The sequence below is a fragment of the Eptesicus fuscus genome, chromosome 18 (genome assembly GCF_027574615.1).
Source record: "Eptesicus fuscus isolate TK198812 chromosome 18, DD_ASM_mEF_20220401, whole genome shotgun sequence".
Lineage (NCBI taxonomy): Eukaryota > Metazoa > Chordata > Mammalia > Chiroptera > Vespertilionidae > Eptesicus > Eptesicus fuscus.
Genome location: NC_072490.1, coordinates 4,416,977 through 4,436,004, shown reverse-complemented (window position 1 = coordinate 4,436,004; position 19,028 = coordinate 4,416,977). Strand labels below are relative to the sequence as shown.

General features: G+C 45.0%; 1 protein-coding gene across 1 annotated transcript in view; it reads left to right on the top strand.

Moving 5' to 3' along the window:
- The window catches only part of CNTN6 (contactin 6), a 90,707-nt gene extending 80,457 nt beyond the window's left edge, over positions 1-10,250 (top strand). The window contains exons 17-20 of the mRNA XM_008154998.3: positions 758-944; positions 7,744-7,856; positions 9,166-9,334; positions 10,150-10,250. Coding sequence (XP_008153220.3) covers positions 758-944; positions 7,744-7,856; positions 9,166-9,334; positions 10,150-10,250 — 570 coding nt within the window. The remainder of the gene's footprint in view (positions 1-757; positions 945-7,743; positions 7,857-9,165; positions 9,335-10,149) is intronic.
- Positions 10,251-19,028: the final 8,778 nt, after the last annotated feature.

Genomic DNA, 19,028 nt, shown 5'->3' with positions numbered 1-19,028 from the left:
CGACAGCTCCTATATTCTAACCTCTCAACTAGATGGTAAGGGGCCCCAAAGGCAGGTTCCACGCCTGATTCTCTGTTGTCCTTTTCAATGTGCCTGAAGCTGTGCTAATGCATAGGAAAGGCTCAGTATGAGCTGAATTATTAATTAACCTGTTATTCAAAGAACTCCAGAGGAAATGTGGACAGCAAAGCATCATACCGGAAGTCTCTGATCCATGGTATGAATCCTGTTTGGGTCTGACTTATTATATATCCTTTATTCAAGCTGATAACCCTTATTTATTTTTTTTAAAGAGTGTAGGAGTTGTTTTTTAAAAAATATATTTTTATTGATTTTAGAGAGGAAGGGGGAGAGAGAGAGAGAGAAACATCAATGATGAGAGAAAATCATTGATTGGCTGCCTCCTGCCTGTCCCCTACTGGGGATCAAGCCTGCAGCCCAGGCATGTGCCCTGACCAGGAATAGTTCTTGTTCATCGGTTGACACAGCTCATCCACTGAGCCCAATGGCTGGTCCAAGCTGATCATCTTTAGGTATCTCATGAAATATTTTATTTTGTCAATCTAAAAAAAACAAAAACCCACAAGTTCTCTATTTCCCATTGTGAATTTGTATTTTTTTTTGTTCCCTATAAAGAGTAGACTGTATTTTGCTGTTATTGTATAACCCATTTAATGAGATTTTATCCTGCCATTTATGCTCCTGTCTTCTGCCTGCTGGGTTGCCGGGAAACCATGACCCCTCCCTCTGTTTCCAGGTCTTATACTGGACTGACAACTCGAGGGAACCCATGATTGGTAAGGTCAGAGTCCATGGAAATGTCACAACCAAGATCATCATGGGGCTGAAGGCCAACACCGTCTACTTTGCCTCCGTCAGAGCTTACAACACGGGTGGGACGGGGCCCTCAAGCCCCCCGGTCAACGTCACGACCAAGAAGTCCCGTAAGTATCCTTCACCCTCCAGGCAGCAGCATCAGCTGTGTACAGAACTGTGTGCCTTCATTCAGCCTCCCCCTTCCCCTCCCACATCCTTCACTGATTGCTTTGTTTGGTTGATTGGTGATTGGCTTGTCTGTTAAATCTGGATAATTGTTGAAACTTTCTGGTAACAATCAAAATAAACCATTTTGATATTTTTGGAATTCCAAAGAGGAACTATTCTAAGTATGTAGATCAGGGGTGGGGAACCTTTTTTCTAACAAGGGCCATTTGCATATTTTTAACATGATTTGTGGGCCATACAAAATTGGCAACTTAAAACTTAGTCTGCTACATTTGGTCAAACATTTCATTAACTCACCCCTAATGCCTTGGCAGGGCCAGACCACATGATTTCACGGGCCTCCTATGGCCCGCGGGCCGGAAGTTCCCCATCCCTGATGTAGATGAAACACAGATGGTGCAGTGCTGAAGGACATGGACTGCGACGCCCCCTCCCAGCCTGAGCCCAATACTGGACCTCCCATCCCGGGGATGTTAGGTGTTTATATAACCTTTCAGTCTCAACACCCTCCCCTGCGCAATGAGGACAGAGTGGAACTGGCCCCTCATAGGGTTTTGTGCAGGAGTGAGAGGGAGAAGAAATAGGACGGTGCGGGACATACTTTCATTAGTGCCTCCTGTCATCTGTTCTTGTTTTATCAGTTGAGTCTGAGAGTGCTCCAGTGGACCCTGCACTGTCAGACCATCTAGGTCTTTCCTTCTAAGTCATCTTATCCCTTGTTGACCTGGAAGCCCCTGAGATCCAAGAATTAACTCCTCTGCTTCTTTATGTTCCCCTTAATCATCAGCCACTGTCTGTCTCAGAGGCAGGACCTACTACATATGAATCTGGATTTCCATAACATGAGGCATAGCAACAGCTAGGGAAAGGTCTGATCAGATATGACTTAGGGAGAATTGCAATATGTAATTTGCAATTCTCTTTTCATGACTGCATAATGTCTTATACTCCTTATCATTGATGAACATAAATTATTTGTTAACAGGATTTCTGTAACACATTCTTTAGTCTCTGAGTTCTGATGAAAAAGAGTTACAAATTTCCTGAGAGTAACACAGTCATGGGCTCTGGAAGTCAGAGTCACATGGCCATGGGCTCTGGGAAGCAGAGTAATGTAGCCATGGGCTCTGGGACTCAGGTTATGGACATGTTTTGGGACCCTTATACTTCCCATTCAAGTTATAAAATATTGAGCACCTCTGTGCCCCAGACCCTGTGCCAATTTTCTACATCATCTCATTGAATTATTAAATCAGTCAAAGTGCTTGTTATTTCAGCTCCTACATCTGAGAAAACAGGTGCTTGGGAAGGTGGTGTTGTGGATCTGACCTGCTATGAACATAGGTTCTCTGAAAGTCTCCATCCCACAGACAAAGTGCTGGTTTGCAATCTTCACCTCTAAGCATTCGAATAGTCTCTTTCCCTCCACTCTCCCCCATCTTCAGTCCAAACCTCAAACTGCCCTCACATTTTCCTTCCTAAAATGGAACCATACCCCCTTCTCATCCCAAAGTTTCATTGTCTCCTCTACTGTGGAGGACAAAGATGAAGAGAAATACATACAAAATCATCCACGATCCCTCTAGACTTCCTGTCCAGCCCCTTGCTCCTCAGCCCTGGAGCAGCAGGAGTGCTGATCTCGAGTTTCACATTCTGATGTCTGAATTCAAGTATTCTCTCATCCTAGTGCCCCTGCCATGCCTCTGAACACTCACATGTCTTCTCCTCTCACCAGAGGTCTCCCACAGTTTCCCCTTCAATGCAGGTGCATTTTCCTTGGTGCCCACAGCACTGGCTTATTGTGAGATTGTGCTGGAAAGAGCTGGAAAAGGACTTCAGAGGGAAAGAAAGTTGGGGGATCTTGGCTCAGCCATGAACTAATTATTTGTTGACAAGTCTGATATGTTGATAGCTCAGAACCCATCTTCTCATCTGAGGAACAGAGGTGACTATGCTTTCCTAGAGTTTTCTCTGAGCACTGAAGGACATTATGTGCCCACTGCACCCTGGAGGGTGCCAGGCTGGGAGGCACAGGGCCTGGGACCACAGTGCTGTTGCTTTTTTGGAGGTGATTTCGCTCTCATGGCATTTCCTAAAGGAGGAAGGCATAGCTCCCTTTACCTTTCCTTCTCTTTATAAACAGTGGTTCAGACACTTCCTTCAAGGGTCACAGAAGGACATCCAAGGTAGAAATGAGAAATGGCTTTAATGAGACATTGATGATAGCTCTGATTCCAAGTGCTGTCCCTGCATCCAACTTTTCCATGTCCTTGAGACGTCACCAAAGTTACCTCTGAACAGTGGTGACAGCCCAAATCCTGAATTCTTCACACATCCATATAGTATGCAGTCACCGACTAGGTTCTCAATCAGATATGTGATCATCCATCGTACGTATGTCCACTCACATTTACCGAAACCTCTGCCCCTTCTGATTGGGCTAGCTAAACAGAAGACAGAGACTTTGCGGGGGGGGGGGGGGGGGAGAGGGGAGCTAGGATGATTCCATCAATCATCCAAGAAAATAGTCCTCTCACGAGCCATGCACAGGGTTCAGTGCAGTGCCTAATGGAGATGAAGACAGGTGAGCTCCCTGCCTCCTAGCAATTTCTCTTTAAGTGAAGAGTCAAGAAGAAAAAACAAACAAACAAACAAAACCAGGCCACAAAATAGCCATGAATTATGAGAAGCACCATAAGAAAGGTAAGAGGCTGAGAAGTACCTAGGGTGGAGGGCTGCATGGGGAAGGCCACGTATTTTCATGCGACATGAAGACGGGAGCTGGTGAATAAGGGGCCCAACACAGAGGGAACACACCAGCTTCTGTTTTCATTGCTGCTGGCAATGAGGACAGCTGGCTCTTTAAGCAAATATCAGTGATGTAACAGCCAGTGTAATAACCCAGTGAAAATGAGGTCTTTCCAAAAACCACTGAGGGGCACTGAAAATACATCGTGATCCACACAGACATCACTTCAATGGAATTTAGATTTACAGCTAAAGAGAGAAAAAATACTTCTATCAACTCCCAGGGGAAAAGCAAAAGCAAAAAGCACCGCTCCCACCCGAAAGAAGAGTGCAGGCCCAGCGGCAGAAAGCGTTTGCAAATGACCATCCCATCTGGCCCCTGACCTGGACTGACCACTCTGAACTGGATTCTTCTGGTTGAAAATATGCAATCAACCCACATTTAGCCATAAAGGGAGCATTAAGCTTTTATTTCATCTTGCACTCATGTTCTCTCTCTCTCTTCTCCAGAAGTCAACCCCATGCTGTTACTTAGAACTGTAACATAAGAGGTTGTTTTTTGAATCGAGTTCGCAGTGTGAACCGCAGTTGAATGTAAATGCCATCTACAGGAAAATCGATGGGCTGTGGAGGGCCAGCGCCACTTGCTCTGTCATTTGATTAACAGAAAATGACTTACTCTGTGGAAATTGCCTGCAAATATATTTTTTAAAAATTAGAGAAGTGCTTGTTTGTTGAGATTACTGTAGACCAACACATGTGAACATCCACAACACGGCTTTCATGTTATCCACATGACCATGGTTGGTTTGTCAAGATAATAGAAATTTCAGCTTCATCATAGAGATTTGCAATTCAGTTTAATCAGTTATGTAAAACTCGTAGGAGATAGAGGGGTAGAAATACCAATGATGAGAGATAATCATTGATCAGCAGCCTCCTGCACGCCCCCTACTGAGGACTGAGTCCACAACCTGGGCATGTGCTCTGACCAGGAATTGAACTGTGATCTCCTGGTTCATAGGTCGACTCTCAACCACTGAGCCATGCCAACTGGGCTGAGATGGACCTCTTTATCCGCCTTTCAGAAAGCACATGAAGAACTCATTATTAGGGGGAGTCTTGAATGTACTCTAATTATATTTAAGAAGTACATCATTTGCAAACTTAGAAATTGTATTATTAAGAACAAGCCACTTTGAAAAAAAAAAAAGAACAAGCCACTTTGAACTCAATTGAAAAACTGATTATGTCATAACACCACGGATAACTGCCTCTCTCAGCACAGAGAATGCACAGATACTGGGCTGTTTAAGATGTACCACTAACCACACCAGGAATGGTCCGGCTTTTATTTCATGTAGGCGAAAACATTTATGAACTAGGGGATTGGAGTCCCATTCCAAAGATGTGAAAACCAGGCCTCTCGGAAGAAACTGAAGACAGACTCAGGTCTGTCCGGCTGCAAAGTCCAGCTTTCTCTCCCTCCCAGACGGCAGTCCGAGCCATCCAGGCCACTGGCCTCTCGTCCCGAGAGCTCACTCCCCATAGAACTGTCCTCACTCTACGTGCACGGATGCCCTGCTCTGCTCTGCTGGGCACAGACACCAGGGCCGACTCAGGGTCACGCCACAGTCCTGCTGGAGCTGGTGGGAGTCAGTTCTGTCCCAGCCTGGGCTTGCCCAACAGATTCACAGCGTTGAAAAGAGTTTTATCTTAACAAACCACCACACCAACCCCCAGGCACAGAGTAGATGAAACCCTCAGAATCCATCACTGTGACGTCGAAGGAGGGGATTTATCTTTCCTCTGTATTGATCGTACGATGTTGTTAATGATAGTGCTGTTTTGAAGAACAGATAAAAGAAATGTGTCACAGGAGTAAACTAGACATTCTCTCTGTGATAGCTTGAGAGAATTCTTATGCTATCTCTTGTATAGCCCAGAAAGGATTAGAGAAAGCACGCTGGGGTAAATTGAGGGAGGATATTCACAAGATGATTATCACTGAGACTGTGTCCTTTGGAAATAAGCATGCTGAGCAGCAGGCACAGAGCTGACAACGTGCAGAACCCTCAGCCCTTGGTGGTGACCGGGCTTATGTTGTCCAGGAATGCCCTGGGCTGGACCGTCTTGTGAATCCACGTGGACGGCTGTAGGTGTGGCCGTGGCAATTAGCCTTGATTACAGAATGGCATGACGAGTGGACTGGCCACGCTGTGTCACTGTGGATCTGCCCACAGCCCAGAACATGATTAACGTGACCTGAGAGAATCACACAGGACCTGGAGTAGTTTCCTTCAGCCATCTGATGGCAAGTCCTTTATGCAACATACAGGAAATGTGCTGGGGTTGGTAACGCACTTGGACAAGACACATGCTCTCAGTAAGATTAACAAAGCACATCAGCAAGAATAACTACAAGTCAGGGTGATAAACTCTAATAAAATATGAACTCGGCCATGTTGCAGCACAGGGCAAACCTTTACCTCTCTGCTCGGTCCCCTCTGATGTACGTGCAAGGGGCTGGTGAACACAGGGGGACCCCAGTGGGCTTGGAGAGGCAGGGGGACATAGAACACAATGTCGGATACCCCGCCACCCCTCAGGGACACATCCAAGGTTAAATAGAGGTTGAATCAAAACTCCAAAAGAGATCATTTCCACTTCCACCCGTGTCATAATGAGTTAACTATTACACTCTTTCAGCCTCACAAATTGAAGTCAGATGCCAAAACCATCCTGCTGGGCGGTTTTATCTCTGCCTCTGCCGCCCAGCTGAGTTATTTTTAGTCTCACCAGCTTTTTAAATCTTGAGAATAATCATGTGGCCTCCAAGCTCTGAGAAGCAGAGTGTTGTCATGGAGAACACTAGCCTGCCATCAGGGGGCAGGACACTGGCGGGACTCAAGCTGTCCTTCGCCTCAGGCTCTTAGCTATGTGGCCTCCCAACCTGGACACCAGCTCTCTCGCATGTAATATTTTCCGGGTGGACCAGATCCATGACTTCAGGAGGCCGATTCCAAACCTGTGTCCCCCCTCCCCCATACTTCCCACACCTTCTTCCAGAAAACAGTGATCCCAGGGAAGCAAACACCACGGGCTGGACGCTGATAGACAGCTTTGGGGATGATCAGCCAGTTTGTAATGACTTTCCTTTCTCTGTGTATGACATGACATCCACCTTTCTCCCGCTGAGCCCAGTCAACGGGCTAAGATAGACGGTGGCCAGTCTACCTTGGTTGTCAGCTCTGTCCCAAGAATTCTAGCCGGGACTGTCTCTGACCAGAGGAGGTTTCCGACCTCGGGGGTGGTGGGCACCGCGACTTCTGCGGGAACACTGAGGACGACAGAGGGTGATCCAGAGCGAGAGGCGCCACAGCACGCACTGTGAGACGCAGAGGGGAACTGCTTGGCCTTCTGGCATTCCTTTTACCACTCCTGAGGCTGTTCCCCATCCTTCCCTGAGTTCTAAGAGCGGTCCTGCATCCTTCCCAACTTATTGCTGAAGTTTGCTTAAAAGATCTTGACTTGATTGTTACAAAGCATCCTGGTACAAGATTAAAGAGCTAAAGATGGCTAAGAAGGAACCCTCTGTGTTGATACGTGTAAAAGGTTTGCAACCTGAATTTGTTTGACATGCGCATTGACTGACAGCCAAATGGAACACTAGGTAAAGGAGCACCCTCCCCCAATCCAGTTATATGTGGCAGAGCAAACAAAATCAACAGCAATGATTAATAAATTGATACTTGGACATGGGGCAAGTCATTATTAATTCATAAGTTTGTCACAGACATTCCCAATTGACCAGAATTTGAATGGATTTGCTTACTCTAATTAGAGTATGTTATTTCAAATGAACTTGAGAATATTTTAGCTTCTGCCATGCTAATCATCCAGCAGTTCCTGTCCCTTTCATGTTGATGTGTCATAGAGTAACCACAAGCTAATGAATATTCATCTAGATCTTTGGTTATCTTTTTAAAGCGCCTAGCCAACCCCCAGCTAACATTGCGTGGAAGCTGACTAACTCCAAATTATGCCTGAACTGGGAGCACGTGAAAACCATGGAAAATGAGTCTGAAGTGCTGGGCTACAAGGTGACTATTTGGTTTTCCCTTTAAATATGGCAATTAAGTTACTAAAGAACCAGGAATGTGGCAGCCAAATAGGAAACAAATTTCATGCATATGGAAATTGAGGAATCTTTCTAAAATAGGTGTTGAAGATACTTAGAATTGCTGTTGCGAACTTCTTCACTGAAAAGTTTTATGTCCTGCCCAGCCACTGTGGCTCAGTGGTTGAGCATTGACCCATGAACCAGGAGGTTGTGGTTCCATTCTTGGTCAGGGCACATGCCTGGGTTGTGCACTCTATTCCCAGTAGGGGGCGTGCAGAAGGCAGCCAATTGATGATACTCTCTCATCATTGATGTTTCTATTTCTTGATCCCTCTCCCTTCCTCTCTCTGAAATAATATATACATATTATATATATGAAAAAGAAAAAGAAAAAGCTGTATATCCTGAGGTCCATAACGTGTCTTGGAGCATGAAGAAACAAAACTCTATAGTTTGCAAGAATTTTCTTCAAGTGACTCTCCTTGCCATTAAACAACGAGGGTTTATGTGGGTAGTAAATGTGAGTGAGATGAGAGTGAGGTCCAAGAATATTATTCCAGCAGAATTTCTAGAACTGAGGCTGCAGTAGGATGTGATCATTTACCAATATTAGAGGAATCAAACAAGAGTCCAGTCAGATACCCAGAGCACATCCCTTCCATCTGAGCTAATGGATGTCCTCTGGCAAACGCATCTACTCAGAAATCTGAAATGGGGCCCAGCTAACCAGTGACTTCTCACAGCAGGCTTCAAAGATGATAGCCTGGGGCTATTTAATTAATAGAGATAAATCTACTCTCATTTCAGAAGCATTGGACAAAATAGCACATCTTTTTCTTAACACTACATTTTCAAAAAAAGGGCATAGATTGGGTACTTCCATCCAAGGAATACAAAATTTAAAAATTTTGAATTATTGATTGATTGTAAGAGAGAGAAAAAGAGAGAGAGAGAGAGAGAAACAGAGAGATGAACATTAATTTTTATTCCACTTATTTATGCATTCATTGGTTGGTTCTTGTATGTGCCCTGACCAGGGATCGAACCCGCAACCTAGTTGTATCAAGACGATGCTCTGAGCATGGGCCAAATGCCAGGGCCAACATTTATTTATAATGATGTGTCTTTGTGTTCCTTAACCCTTTGCACTCGCTTGCTTTTTTCTCGATTCCTTTATTCTAATGCTAACCATGTCGAGTCACACTCGACATCCGAGTGCAAAAGGTTAAGAGTGTTTGAACCTCAGAAAAGGAACATGTCCCTTTAACTTGAGTCACCATTTTATTCAGATTCTATACAGGCAAAACCGACAGAGTAAAACCCATGTTTTGGAGACAAACAACACATCGGCTGAGCTGCTGGTCCCATTCGAAGAGGACTACCTGATTGAGATAAGGACAGTCAGCGATGGGGGGGACGGAAGCAGCAGCGAGGAGATCAGGATTCCAAAAATGTCCAGTGAGTAGCGTCACCATCGAATGCTGTTGTAGACTTTGATTCCAGCTGCAGCATGAAATCTGGGCTCTACAAATCATTCCAGTTCTTGTTTAAACGTTGGGTGAAAAAAATAAAAGGTCTTTGTTTCCATTTTAAATTGTGAGCAAGAGGCAATGAGTCCATTTTTCTTTAAATAATCCCTCAGATTTGCAACATGTTTGTATAACACACACAGTATTATGTGTCCTCATTCGAATCTCAAAAAAGAAAAACAACTGTGGGTCATCATGCATGATTCTTCCTATTGGACAGAAATCACAACGCTTTTCTGTGGATGTGTGCAGGCTTCCGAGCAGGGAGAGAAAATATGAAATATGTGCACATTCAGCTTTTCCTATACCTGTGGCAGACATCACCAATTCATCACCGCATTTATGCTGAGTTGAGCCACAGACCCTCTCAGTACAGTGTTCTCAGCAGGTAACACTAGGCAGATAAAGCATGGAATAATGATGTATTCTTTCTGCTGTGGAAGAATCACTCATCCGTCTGCCTGAAGCTGTGTCGGCCACCATACGTTGGCCAATCCTCATCTTCGCTGGGGTCAGAGTTGACCAATTAGGGCATTTTCATTTGTTCATTTTTGCAGTGAAAACAGACATCCTGGGACACAGGGTAGGGCTCTTCCTACAGTGAAACATAATGTAAATGAAACAAGTGTGCTCTAAAATACACTATTAGGAGAGAAATTATAGTATGCATTTTGGGTCAGGAAGAATGAAGCTAACAATTTTACTTATTCTCAGGAGATTGTGTTTTCTTTTTGTTTTCTGCAGGTTTGAGTTCCAGAGGAGTTTCCGTTTCAGAACCGGGCATCCACTTCCTGTCTGTTGTCATAATGTTTTACTGTTTCGCTCTTAAGCCACTTGAACGATGAATGAATCCATAAACCTTGTGAGGCTTCTGAAGGCAAATCATTCTGTAAATACCCTCTCAGGCCCCATCCCCAGATACATTCTTAATACCGACTTGTTTGGAAAGAAAAAAAAAAGTATATTATTAAGAGCTTGTAAATATCTATGGTACAGTAATAAAGCAATTTAAACTCTTTTGAATTTTAAAGTTTGCACATGATTACACATGTTCAGGAGGCGCCAAATTAATCTGTGGACTTCTAACTGTGGTGGCTTTTAAATGACTTATATGCAGAGTATAAATAAGTCCTCTTGATGAGGATGATAAATAGGGAATAGATTGCAGCTATCAGAGCTAAAATGTACATTTTTTACTTGTTCTTGGCAATTTACTTCAGTATTCAAAGTTTTCACCCTACTTGGAAATAAAATACGATGCTGTGCGTATGATTGGGATGATTTGAAATGTAAGCATTCCAAGGGTGATGTGCTTCGATCTCTGAAGCAAGTGGAGACAAGAAATAGTTGGACGCAATAATAAGTCCAGATACATGATCTTCCCAACACAGTTTTTAGGAGGTTGAGTATTAATCATGGCAGAAGAAGGGCCTTATGGGAAAGAAAAAGAAAAGGGAAGTAAACACCCACCTAAAATATTCTACAAACTCTGGAATACAGTAAGCCATTCCTCATGGCAAAGTTTAATTTTTCAAACAATTCTGTGTTCTGCCAAGGAAAAGGTTGCATGAACAGATTTTGGAAATTATTATGAGTTGTTAGCAATGGATGTGGCCTTAGTTTTGTACAAGAAATAAGTATGGGAACAGCATTATTTAATCAGGTTTTTGACATTTTGGTCCAGCTATTTCTTTGCCAATGTTCTCTCCAGCTCTAAAAATAATCCATACACTGTCCAAGGCTGAGAAAGAGGTTTTGGGTTGTCCTTGCTGGACACCTATTTCAGTCCGGGGTCCAGTTCTCAGGGTCGAACAGCATGGAGGAGGACAGGTTCCGAGTGGGCCGGGCCATCTGTGAGGCCATTCACTTCCTTCCTGGATAGCCTGGAGGAAGGTCCTGCCTTCAGGCTGTTCTGACTCCCAGCCCAGCAGGTGTTATGTCCTGGGAGCGAGGGGTGAGACAGGGTCCCAGTAGTGTTGCCTTGGTAACATGGTGTGAACTCTTCATCATGCTGAGAATACGCAAACTCTCCTCAGAACCCTGGAATCTCACAATCCTCACAATTGGATTTTCTCATTTTTATTTGTAAGTATTTCAGAGCTGTTCACAGTACAGGCATTGTCAACAGCAGATGGACAGTGACTTGTCAGAGCTGTGACCTTGTCCTGCCCGAGCCGTGAGTCACACAGTGCAGACTGACCAGCCTTCTGTGCACACCCTGACAGTCGATGGAGCAAAATGAATAAGCGACACAAATATCGGGGGCACGCTCTTGTGAACAGTGACCAGCCGCCTGCCCAAGACATCCGTGCGGATCCGAGGAGCCAGCAATGGCTCACGGTCTCAATGTTTCCTCAACTTGGGGAGAGACCAGGTTTGTGTCCGCCCCACTCTAGAGAGTGGGGGCTAAATTGTCTGAGATTTTTGTTTCTACTGATCAGGTGAATTAAATACAGAGTCATTTGTGTGTAGGAGTCCAAAAGCTGAGCCAGTTTTTATCTATCACGCTTCTACATTTTCAGGTGGCTTTCATTCATAATTGCTCGAGCATTAAAACTATGTTACTCAATATCTAACATTATGTATACGTTCATCAATCCATCCTAAACTTTCCTAAACATCGTTTGGCATTAACAGTAAAGAGCACACATTCCTTCTCAACTGACGTGCAACTCCACTGTTAGGGAGGCCTCTAGCACCTCCGCCGACATCCCCGTGTCAGGCCCTCAGGACTCAGGGACATAGTGCACACGAGTTGTTATCATGCCCCGTGGAACATAGTAAGTGGTAAACAAAAGAAATCCTCTCATCTATGGACTAACCTAATGAAATTAGTTACTACGCTTTCTTAAGTGCCCATTAGATAATAAAAACTGTCAACCTATGTTTATGTCAAAATCCAAAGGAGCTTCAAGGAAAATGAGTGGTTCCCCTATTCCTGACGCTAGGTCACTAAGGAATGGAGCCAGGTTGGGAGAAAATCCTGTGTAACGTATACACTCCTCCGTATTTAGGAAGGTTTCTAGGGAGCCTTTCATTGACTGAGTCCATTCCTTATTCTCTCTCTCTCTCTCTCTCCTCCCCCACCCCCACTGTCTATACTCCATCTTGGGATGTCCACGTCTATATACTTTCCATATACACACCTGTGATAAAATTTTCAATGTTCAATGAAAAACATGAGAAAAATTCAGACAGGGGGTTGAGATTTCAATAGTAAATAATTTATGAAATATGTGGGAGATTATGACTTTCTTCTGCTTTTTGTGGTAAAATGTCCACTCTTGATGAAACACAGTTGACAATAAATACTAGTTCACTTCCTGAGTTCAGTTTTAACAGAGTTGGTTCCTCTATATGAATCAATTTAATGCTTTTGAAATCAGGAGAATGACTTATTGTACAATCTGGTTAACTAAACCTCAGAAGGTACTTATTCTTACTTAAAACTTAACTTCTGAGAGAGTCGTTTAGTTTTTATATGTCATTACCATCAAATTAATGAGTGTGGCTCTAAGTATCCTGAGTGCGGTTTGTCAAGATCTCATGTGGATTGTGTGAACAGCAGCAGCTGAGTTGACAGAATCAGTGCTTACAGGCATCAACGCAACCACAGCTCCAGGAAATCCCATCTACCTTTTTAACAAGCTAGTAATAAAATTAAGGTAACAATGAGAAAAGAATATCAAAGTCCTTAATTTTTTATTATCTTAAAATTTGGAGATTATTTGCCTTCTACTTTTCCTACAAAATGTGTGTTCTTTCATAAAATTATAGATAGTAGCTATTAGGCTTGCTTTCATGTCTTTATAGCAAAATAATTTTCATAAAAAAGCAAATTGGTTTTCCCCATTATTTTTAATATTCCTGCTCTTGCTAGCGCTTGCTGCAGTCCTGGGCAGAAAATATGATGCTTAAATCACATGTTTTGCTTTCTGAACTGATTTATTCGGCCAACTGGTGGGACAATTTGTTTTTCCTTAGTGTCCTCAGTTAAGTAAGTATTTTTTCTTTTATAAACCTGACTAAAATAATAAGCTAAACTAATCTCCAGATTTTGGTAAAATGATATATTCTTGAAAGAAATCTGAGGAGTAATATAGAAAGCTAGTCATTTTTAAGAAAACAGCAGAAATACTAAATCATTCTCCTGTTTTCAAAAACATCTACCACCACCTGGTTATTTATACCTTAGAAGATGCTTGTCTGGTCCCGCGTGAGATCAGGAGACAAGTGATCACAGCTCAGTGGGAAAGAAAACAAATGCTGCCTCATACACTGAGTGGCCAGATTATTATGATCTCTGAATGAATAATAATCTGGCCACTCAGTGTGTGTGTGTGTGTGTGTGTGTGTGTGTGTGTATGTATATATATGGGGCCTGGTGCATGAATTCATGCATGGGTGGGGTCCGGCCAGCCTGGTCAGGGGGAGGGGACATGGGTGTTGGCCGGTTTGCCTGCTGGTCGAACTCCTGGTCGAGGGGACAATTTGCATATTAGCCTTTTATTACATAGGATATACACTGAGTGGCCAGAGGATTTGCCAGATTATTATGTGTTCAAAGATCACAATAATCAGGCCACTCAGTGTATACTGAGCAGTTCCCCACCCCACAGACCAGGGAGTGTGCCAGGCCCAGGGCCTCGCACATTGACACTCATTCCTGGAACAGAACTCAGTCCTGCGTAGGGACCTTCCCTTGGATGGTAATTAATGAATGTTTGTAAATCACTTTGTACATGAAAAGTATTTCATAAGTTCAATAGTTTTTACGATGATGACTTTTTCCCAGAAGTGTATTGACTTTCACAATGCAACTTTGAAAAGCGTGCATTAGTGATCAGAGCCAGAGACCATGCCGGAGGAAAACAGTAATTAGATAGTTTAAAAGGCAATGATTTTGAGATACTCAAGTTTGAGGTAAATTCATAACAGCCTGCATAGACTAAACGTTCATTCAACATGAGTAAGCCCACATCGCTTCATCGACTAGACGGAGGCTGAGTTTCCGGCTTGTGAGGTAAATGTCATAGCAACAGAATTTCTTCCTCAAACGATATTTACTCATAACAAATCTCAAGTATTCTCCAGGGCTTCCGATAGTAACAATAATGAATGTAGGCAACTTTTATTACCTTTAAGTGTGGCAGTTATAAAATCCCCCAAACCAGCTTTGAGCAGATTAATACAAGCCTATTTTTGTTGACAGCAAAGCAGGATTGAATATATTACAGGCCTTCTAAATCAGAGCCTTCTCCTTATCTGCTTAAAAGTAAAAGTGTTGTCATCCTAAATATGTGTTACATTTAGATTCACAAACGCATTGGGAGCTATTCACATCCTTCTAAGTTCTTAAGAGAGTCCGGCCTTCAGACATTTGGAAAGAGACACTTCCACGCAAGGACAGGGCTCGTGTTATTTTGAGCAAGGCTAGGAATCACTTAATATTTCAAGCCAGACGCTTGCTGAAGAGTGAGTTCAAACTGTAGGCGATTTGAAGAACCTGCCACCTACGGCTATCACCAGACAGGACAGCAACGCCCATGGCACCAAGAAGCCCCGCGGATCACTCCCAGGCCTAACTTGCAATTACTGTCCCTGAAGCCAAATTAACTAGTCTGTTGCCGGGCGGGACCATGCGCCACAGCGAAGTGTAATCATCCTGTCAGGCTGCACTAGTAAGTCCACATGTTCAGCCAGGACAGCATTGGTAGCTGGCAGATACGGCAGAGTTATGACAGCTTCCTCTTAGGGGCCACTCTTCAGGCCACATCGTGAGATCCAGTCTGTTTGCTTCCAAAAGCTCTGAATACCTGGTGATCTATTGAAATTTTCAGAAAAAAAAATATTTATTTGGCATTAAAGGGTTGCAGACTTTCAGCCCAAGGTCACAGCCAACCACAGACAGATTGGTTGTTGTTAATGTCTATTTATTTGAAGACTGAAATAGTTGTCAATGTTTAGAAGTGAGGAGACTTATTAAAGTGAATCCAGCTATTCTTGGGAAATCCTGGGCCCGCCTTCCTTTGAGGCACTAACCAATGAGCTAGCCCCTTCACCACACTCCCCTCCCAATGCCCTTCAGGCACTTGAGCCTTGACACCTGTTATACGTGGTGGGATGTACTTGAACATAATATTTTATAATGGAAAGACCATTGAGCCAGCAACCTGTAGTCCAACGAGCTTAAGATTATTCTCTGTTCTGCCTTCAGTTTTTTCATATCTAAAATGAGAATGAAATATATTCTCCATATACCTCATGGGTTGTTCTGAAGAACACATAAAATAAAGTCTAGAAAGAGATCTATAAATTTTGAAATATAACCCATTATAAAGAGCACCGCCTGGCTGATTGTCTTTGAACTTGCTGATTTAAATGACGTTAGTTAGTGCTGTAGTTAGAACACCAGTCATGGTTTTCAAATTAGGTGGTAGGACTGGCTTCTTTCTGTTATCATTTCAATTATGTTAATTCCTATTTTTACCCTATGTTTTTGAAAACTCAGTAATAAATATCAATGTTTTTATAGCATATTACCTCATACTTATTTACATAAACCTTCATTTTAGCTTTCCTAATGGAGTATTTAATGTAACATGATATAAAAAGTAGTATATATTAAATTTAAAAAATTATGCCCTTTATCTTTTAAAAATACATCTTTCTGTTTACATTGAGATCAGAAACATTGCAAGTACTCGCTAAACTACATTTATAAGTTATCAAATACTCAAGAAACATGTATTATTCACCATGTTCTATACACTGTGCTTGGCTCCACACACACACACACACACACACACACACACACACACACTGAAGAGGAGAAACATCTTGCCAAGGGAGGAGCAGGCAATAAGCCAACCAGCCTTCCCCCACACCCACCCAAGCCCAGCAATAATAACCATTACAAGCTGTGGCGATGCGGCAAGTTAATGAGGAAGAGCTGTGACAGAGAACAGGGCAAGGCTAGCACTCGATGGGGTGATCAGACGCATCTTAGGAACATTTCCATCCTCACTGACCCTGCAAAAGGGGATCTACAAATGCCTTGAGGCGGGAGGGCACTCACTGTGCTCTGGCTACTCCAGGAAGGTCAGTGTTGCAGACAGAGGGTGGGCAGGAAGGTCAGGGTGGACAGAGGGTGGGCAGGAAGGTCAGTGCGGACAGAGGGTGGGCAGAAAGGTCAGGGTGGACAGAGGGTGAGCAGGAAGGTCAGGGTGGATGGAGGGTGGGCAGGAAGGTCAGTGTGGACGGAGGGTGGACAGGAAGGTCAGGGTGGACGGAGGGTGGGCAGGAAGGTCAGGGTGGACGGAGGGTGGGCAGGAAGGTCAGGGTGGATGGAGGGTGGGCAGGAAGGTCAGTGTGGATGGAGGGTGGGCAGGAAGGTCAGGGTGGACGGAGGGTGAGCAGGAAGGTCAGGGTGGACAGAGGGTGGGCAGGAAGGTCAGTGTGGATGGAGGGTGGACAGGAAGGTCAGGGTGGACGGAGGGTGGGCAGGAAGGTCAGGGTGGACGGAGGGTGGGCAGGAAGGTCAGTGTGGATGGAGGGTGGGCAGGAAGGTCAGGGTGGATGGAGGGTGGGCAGGAAGGTCAGGGTGAATGGAGGGTGGGCAGGAAGGTCAGTGTGGATGGAGGGTGGGCAGGAAGGTCAGGGTGGACGGTGGGTGGGCAGGAAGGTCAGTGTGGACAGAAGGTGGTTGGGAAGGTCAGTGTAGACGGAGGGAGGGCGAGAAGGTCAGTGCAAGTGGCAGGGGTGCGGGAAGGTCAGGGCGGACAGAGGGTGGGCAGGAGCAGGCCATAAACTCAGTCTGCAAGGGGAGCTGGAGCCAAGGACCTCCCGGGTCATGAGAAGAGATGTGGTTTCAGCTTTAAATATGATGCCCATGTTGAGAAGGCTCCTTGGACTCCTGTGTGGTAGACGGGCTGGCAGCAGGCCCACGCAGCCCGAGTTCTAGGAGCGGTCCCTGGCACAGGGGACAGTGGCTGACTGGGTTGGTAGTGGGCGAGGACACGTGTGGACATGTCAGGAATTGCCAGTGGACTGGCTGTCACCAGGGTACAGGACCCCTTCCATAGTCGGGTTATGAGGGAGCGCACCCGGAGAACAGAGGCTAGGACGGTGACCACACTTCTTCTTCGGACCTCCTGGTGAAGGCTCCTTTGTGGCAGGACTTCTCAGAGCCTTCAGCACTGTATTGTGGATTGTGGTTCTTGAGGGACATCCATGATGTCCTATGACTCACTGCCACATTTTATTTGACAATGGAATTTTCTTTCCTAGAGAATCATATGAAACCAGTTCAATAAAACACACAAGGATTCCAACAGGAAGGGCACATTTAGAGGAAACACCTGGAATAACGCCTCAGGATGGAGGAGCTTTCAGCTCTCGCTCTGTTGTCTGGTGGTTGTGTTTGACTTCAATATTGGACAAGTGTCGTCCTTCCTGCCCTGTCCCTTCCACAGAGCGCCGAGTGAGGAAACTGCACACAGAAGGCAGAGCCCACAAGGGGTTAAAGCGCCACACGCGTGCAAGACAAGCATCGCCCGGTCGCGCCCTCTGGCCTGCCATTAGTTCCACCAGGAGAAGCAATGTAGCCGGCGGCGCTGAGCCCTGGGCAGGTCACGGGAAAGAACCAGGGCACCTCCCTCGGCCCCGAGGCCACAACCCAATGATCTCCATGAGGCGATAATTCAGTTCAAACCAGAGGCCCACAGTCAGGGCTCATGGAGTTCGGTGCATGGGGGACAGCAGCTCTGTTAAATTTTCATTGAATTTTCATCTGCTAAGAGTCTAGCACTAAATTAGTCATAAGACTGTCTGCCCAGAACCCGCTCCATCTGCAGAGATTCCTCCTATCAGGTCCTCTCTGGGACTCAAAATTGAAAGAGGGAGAAAGATAGAGGGATTCACTGATTTTACTTGTCTGAACACCCCCCCAAATTTGATCTGTGGAACATGAAAGCCAGAAGGCCCTTCCCCAAAGGAACCTCCCTTTAATTTCCTGTAGGAGTTTCACTGGCACGTTATCCATCTACGGAAAACTGAAGTCTCATCAGAGAAACTTCCTACTTGCTCTGATCCAGCCGTTCCACAATGATCTGATCACAATAAACACTACATGCAGGAAAGTGACAATAACTGCACTGAATCATGCCCCCCAAAGCCCTGGGGGCAATGCCCCATGAGCAGACATCCCAGGTCCCCAGACTCTGTCACTGGGAGTGTGGGCGGTTCCCAGGAGGGGCCAGGCAGGCTGGGAGGCTCTGTGTCCTCAGTGCTGAGACCCTCATCAGCTCACGCCTGGGCACGGTGCAGACATTAGTGCGGGGGAGTCCAGACAGGGCCAGCGACATCAGGGCCAGCGTTCCCGGGAGACGCCCTGTCCCTGTGGCAGCTCACACCTGTTCACTTGGTGTGTGCATGTAAGTGCTTCACAGGTATTACACCTCTGAGTGGCCTCCATCCCTCGAAGGTAAACATCTTGTTCATTTTTGTAATTTTGAAAACTGAGGTGAGTTGCCCAGCCAAGGCCTTGCTGCCGGCGTGCGTCAAAGCCAGACTGGCCCTGACTTGCTCCCAAGGCACAAGGTTGAGTTTTCTTCCCTGTGTCA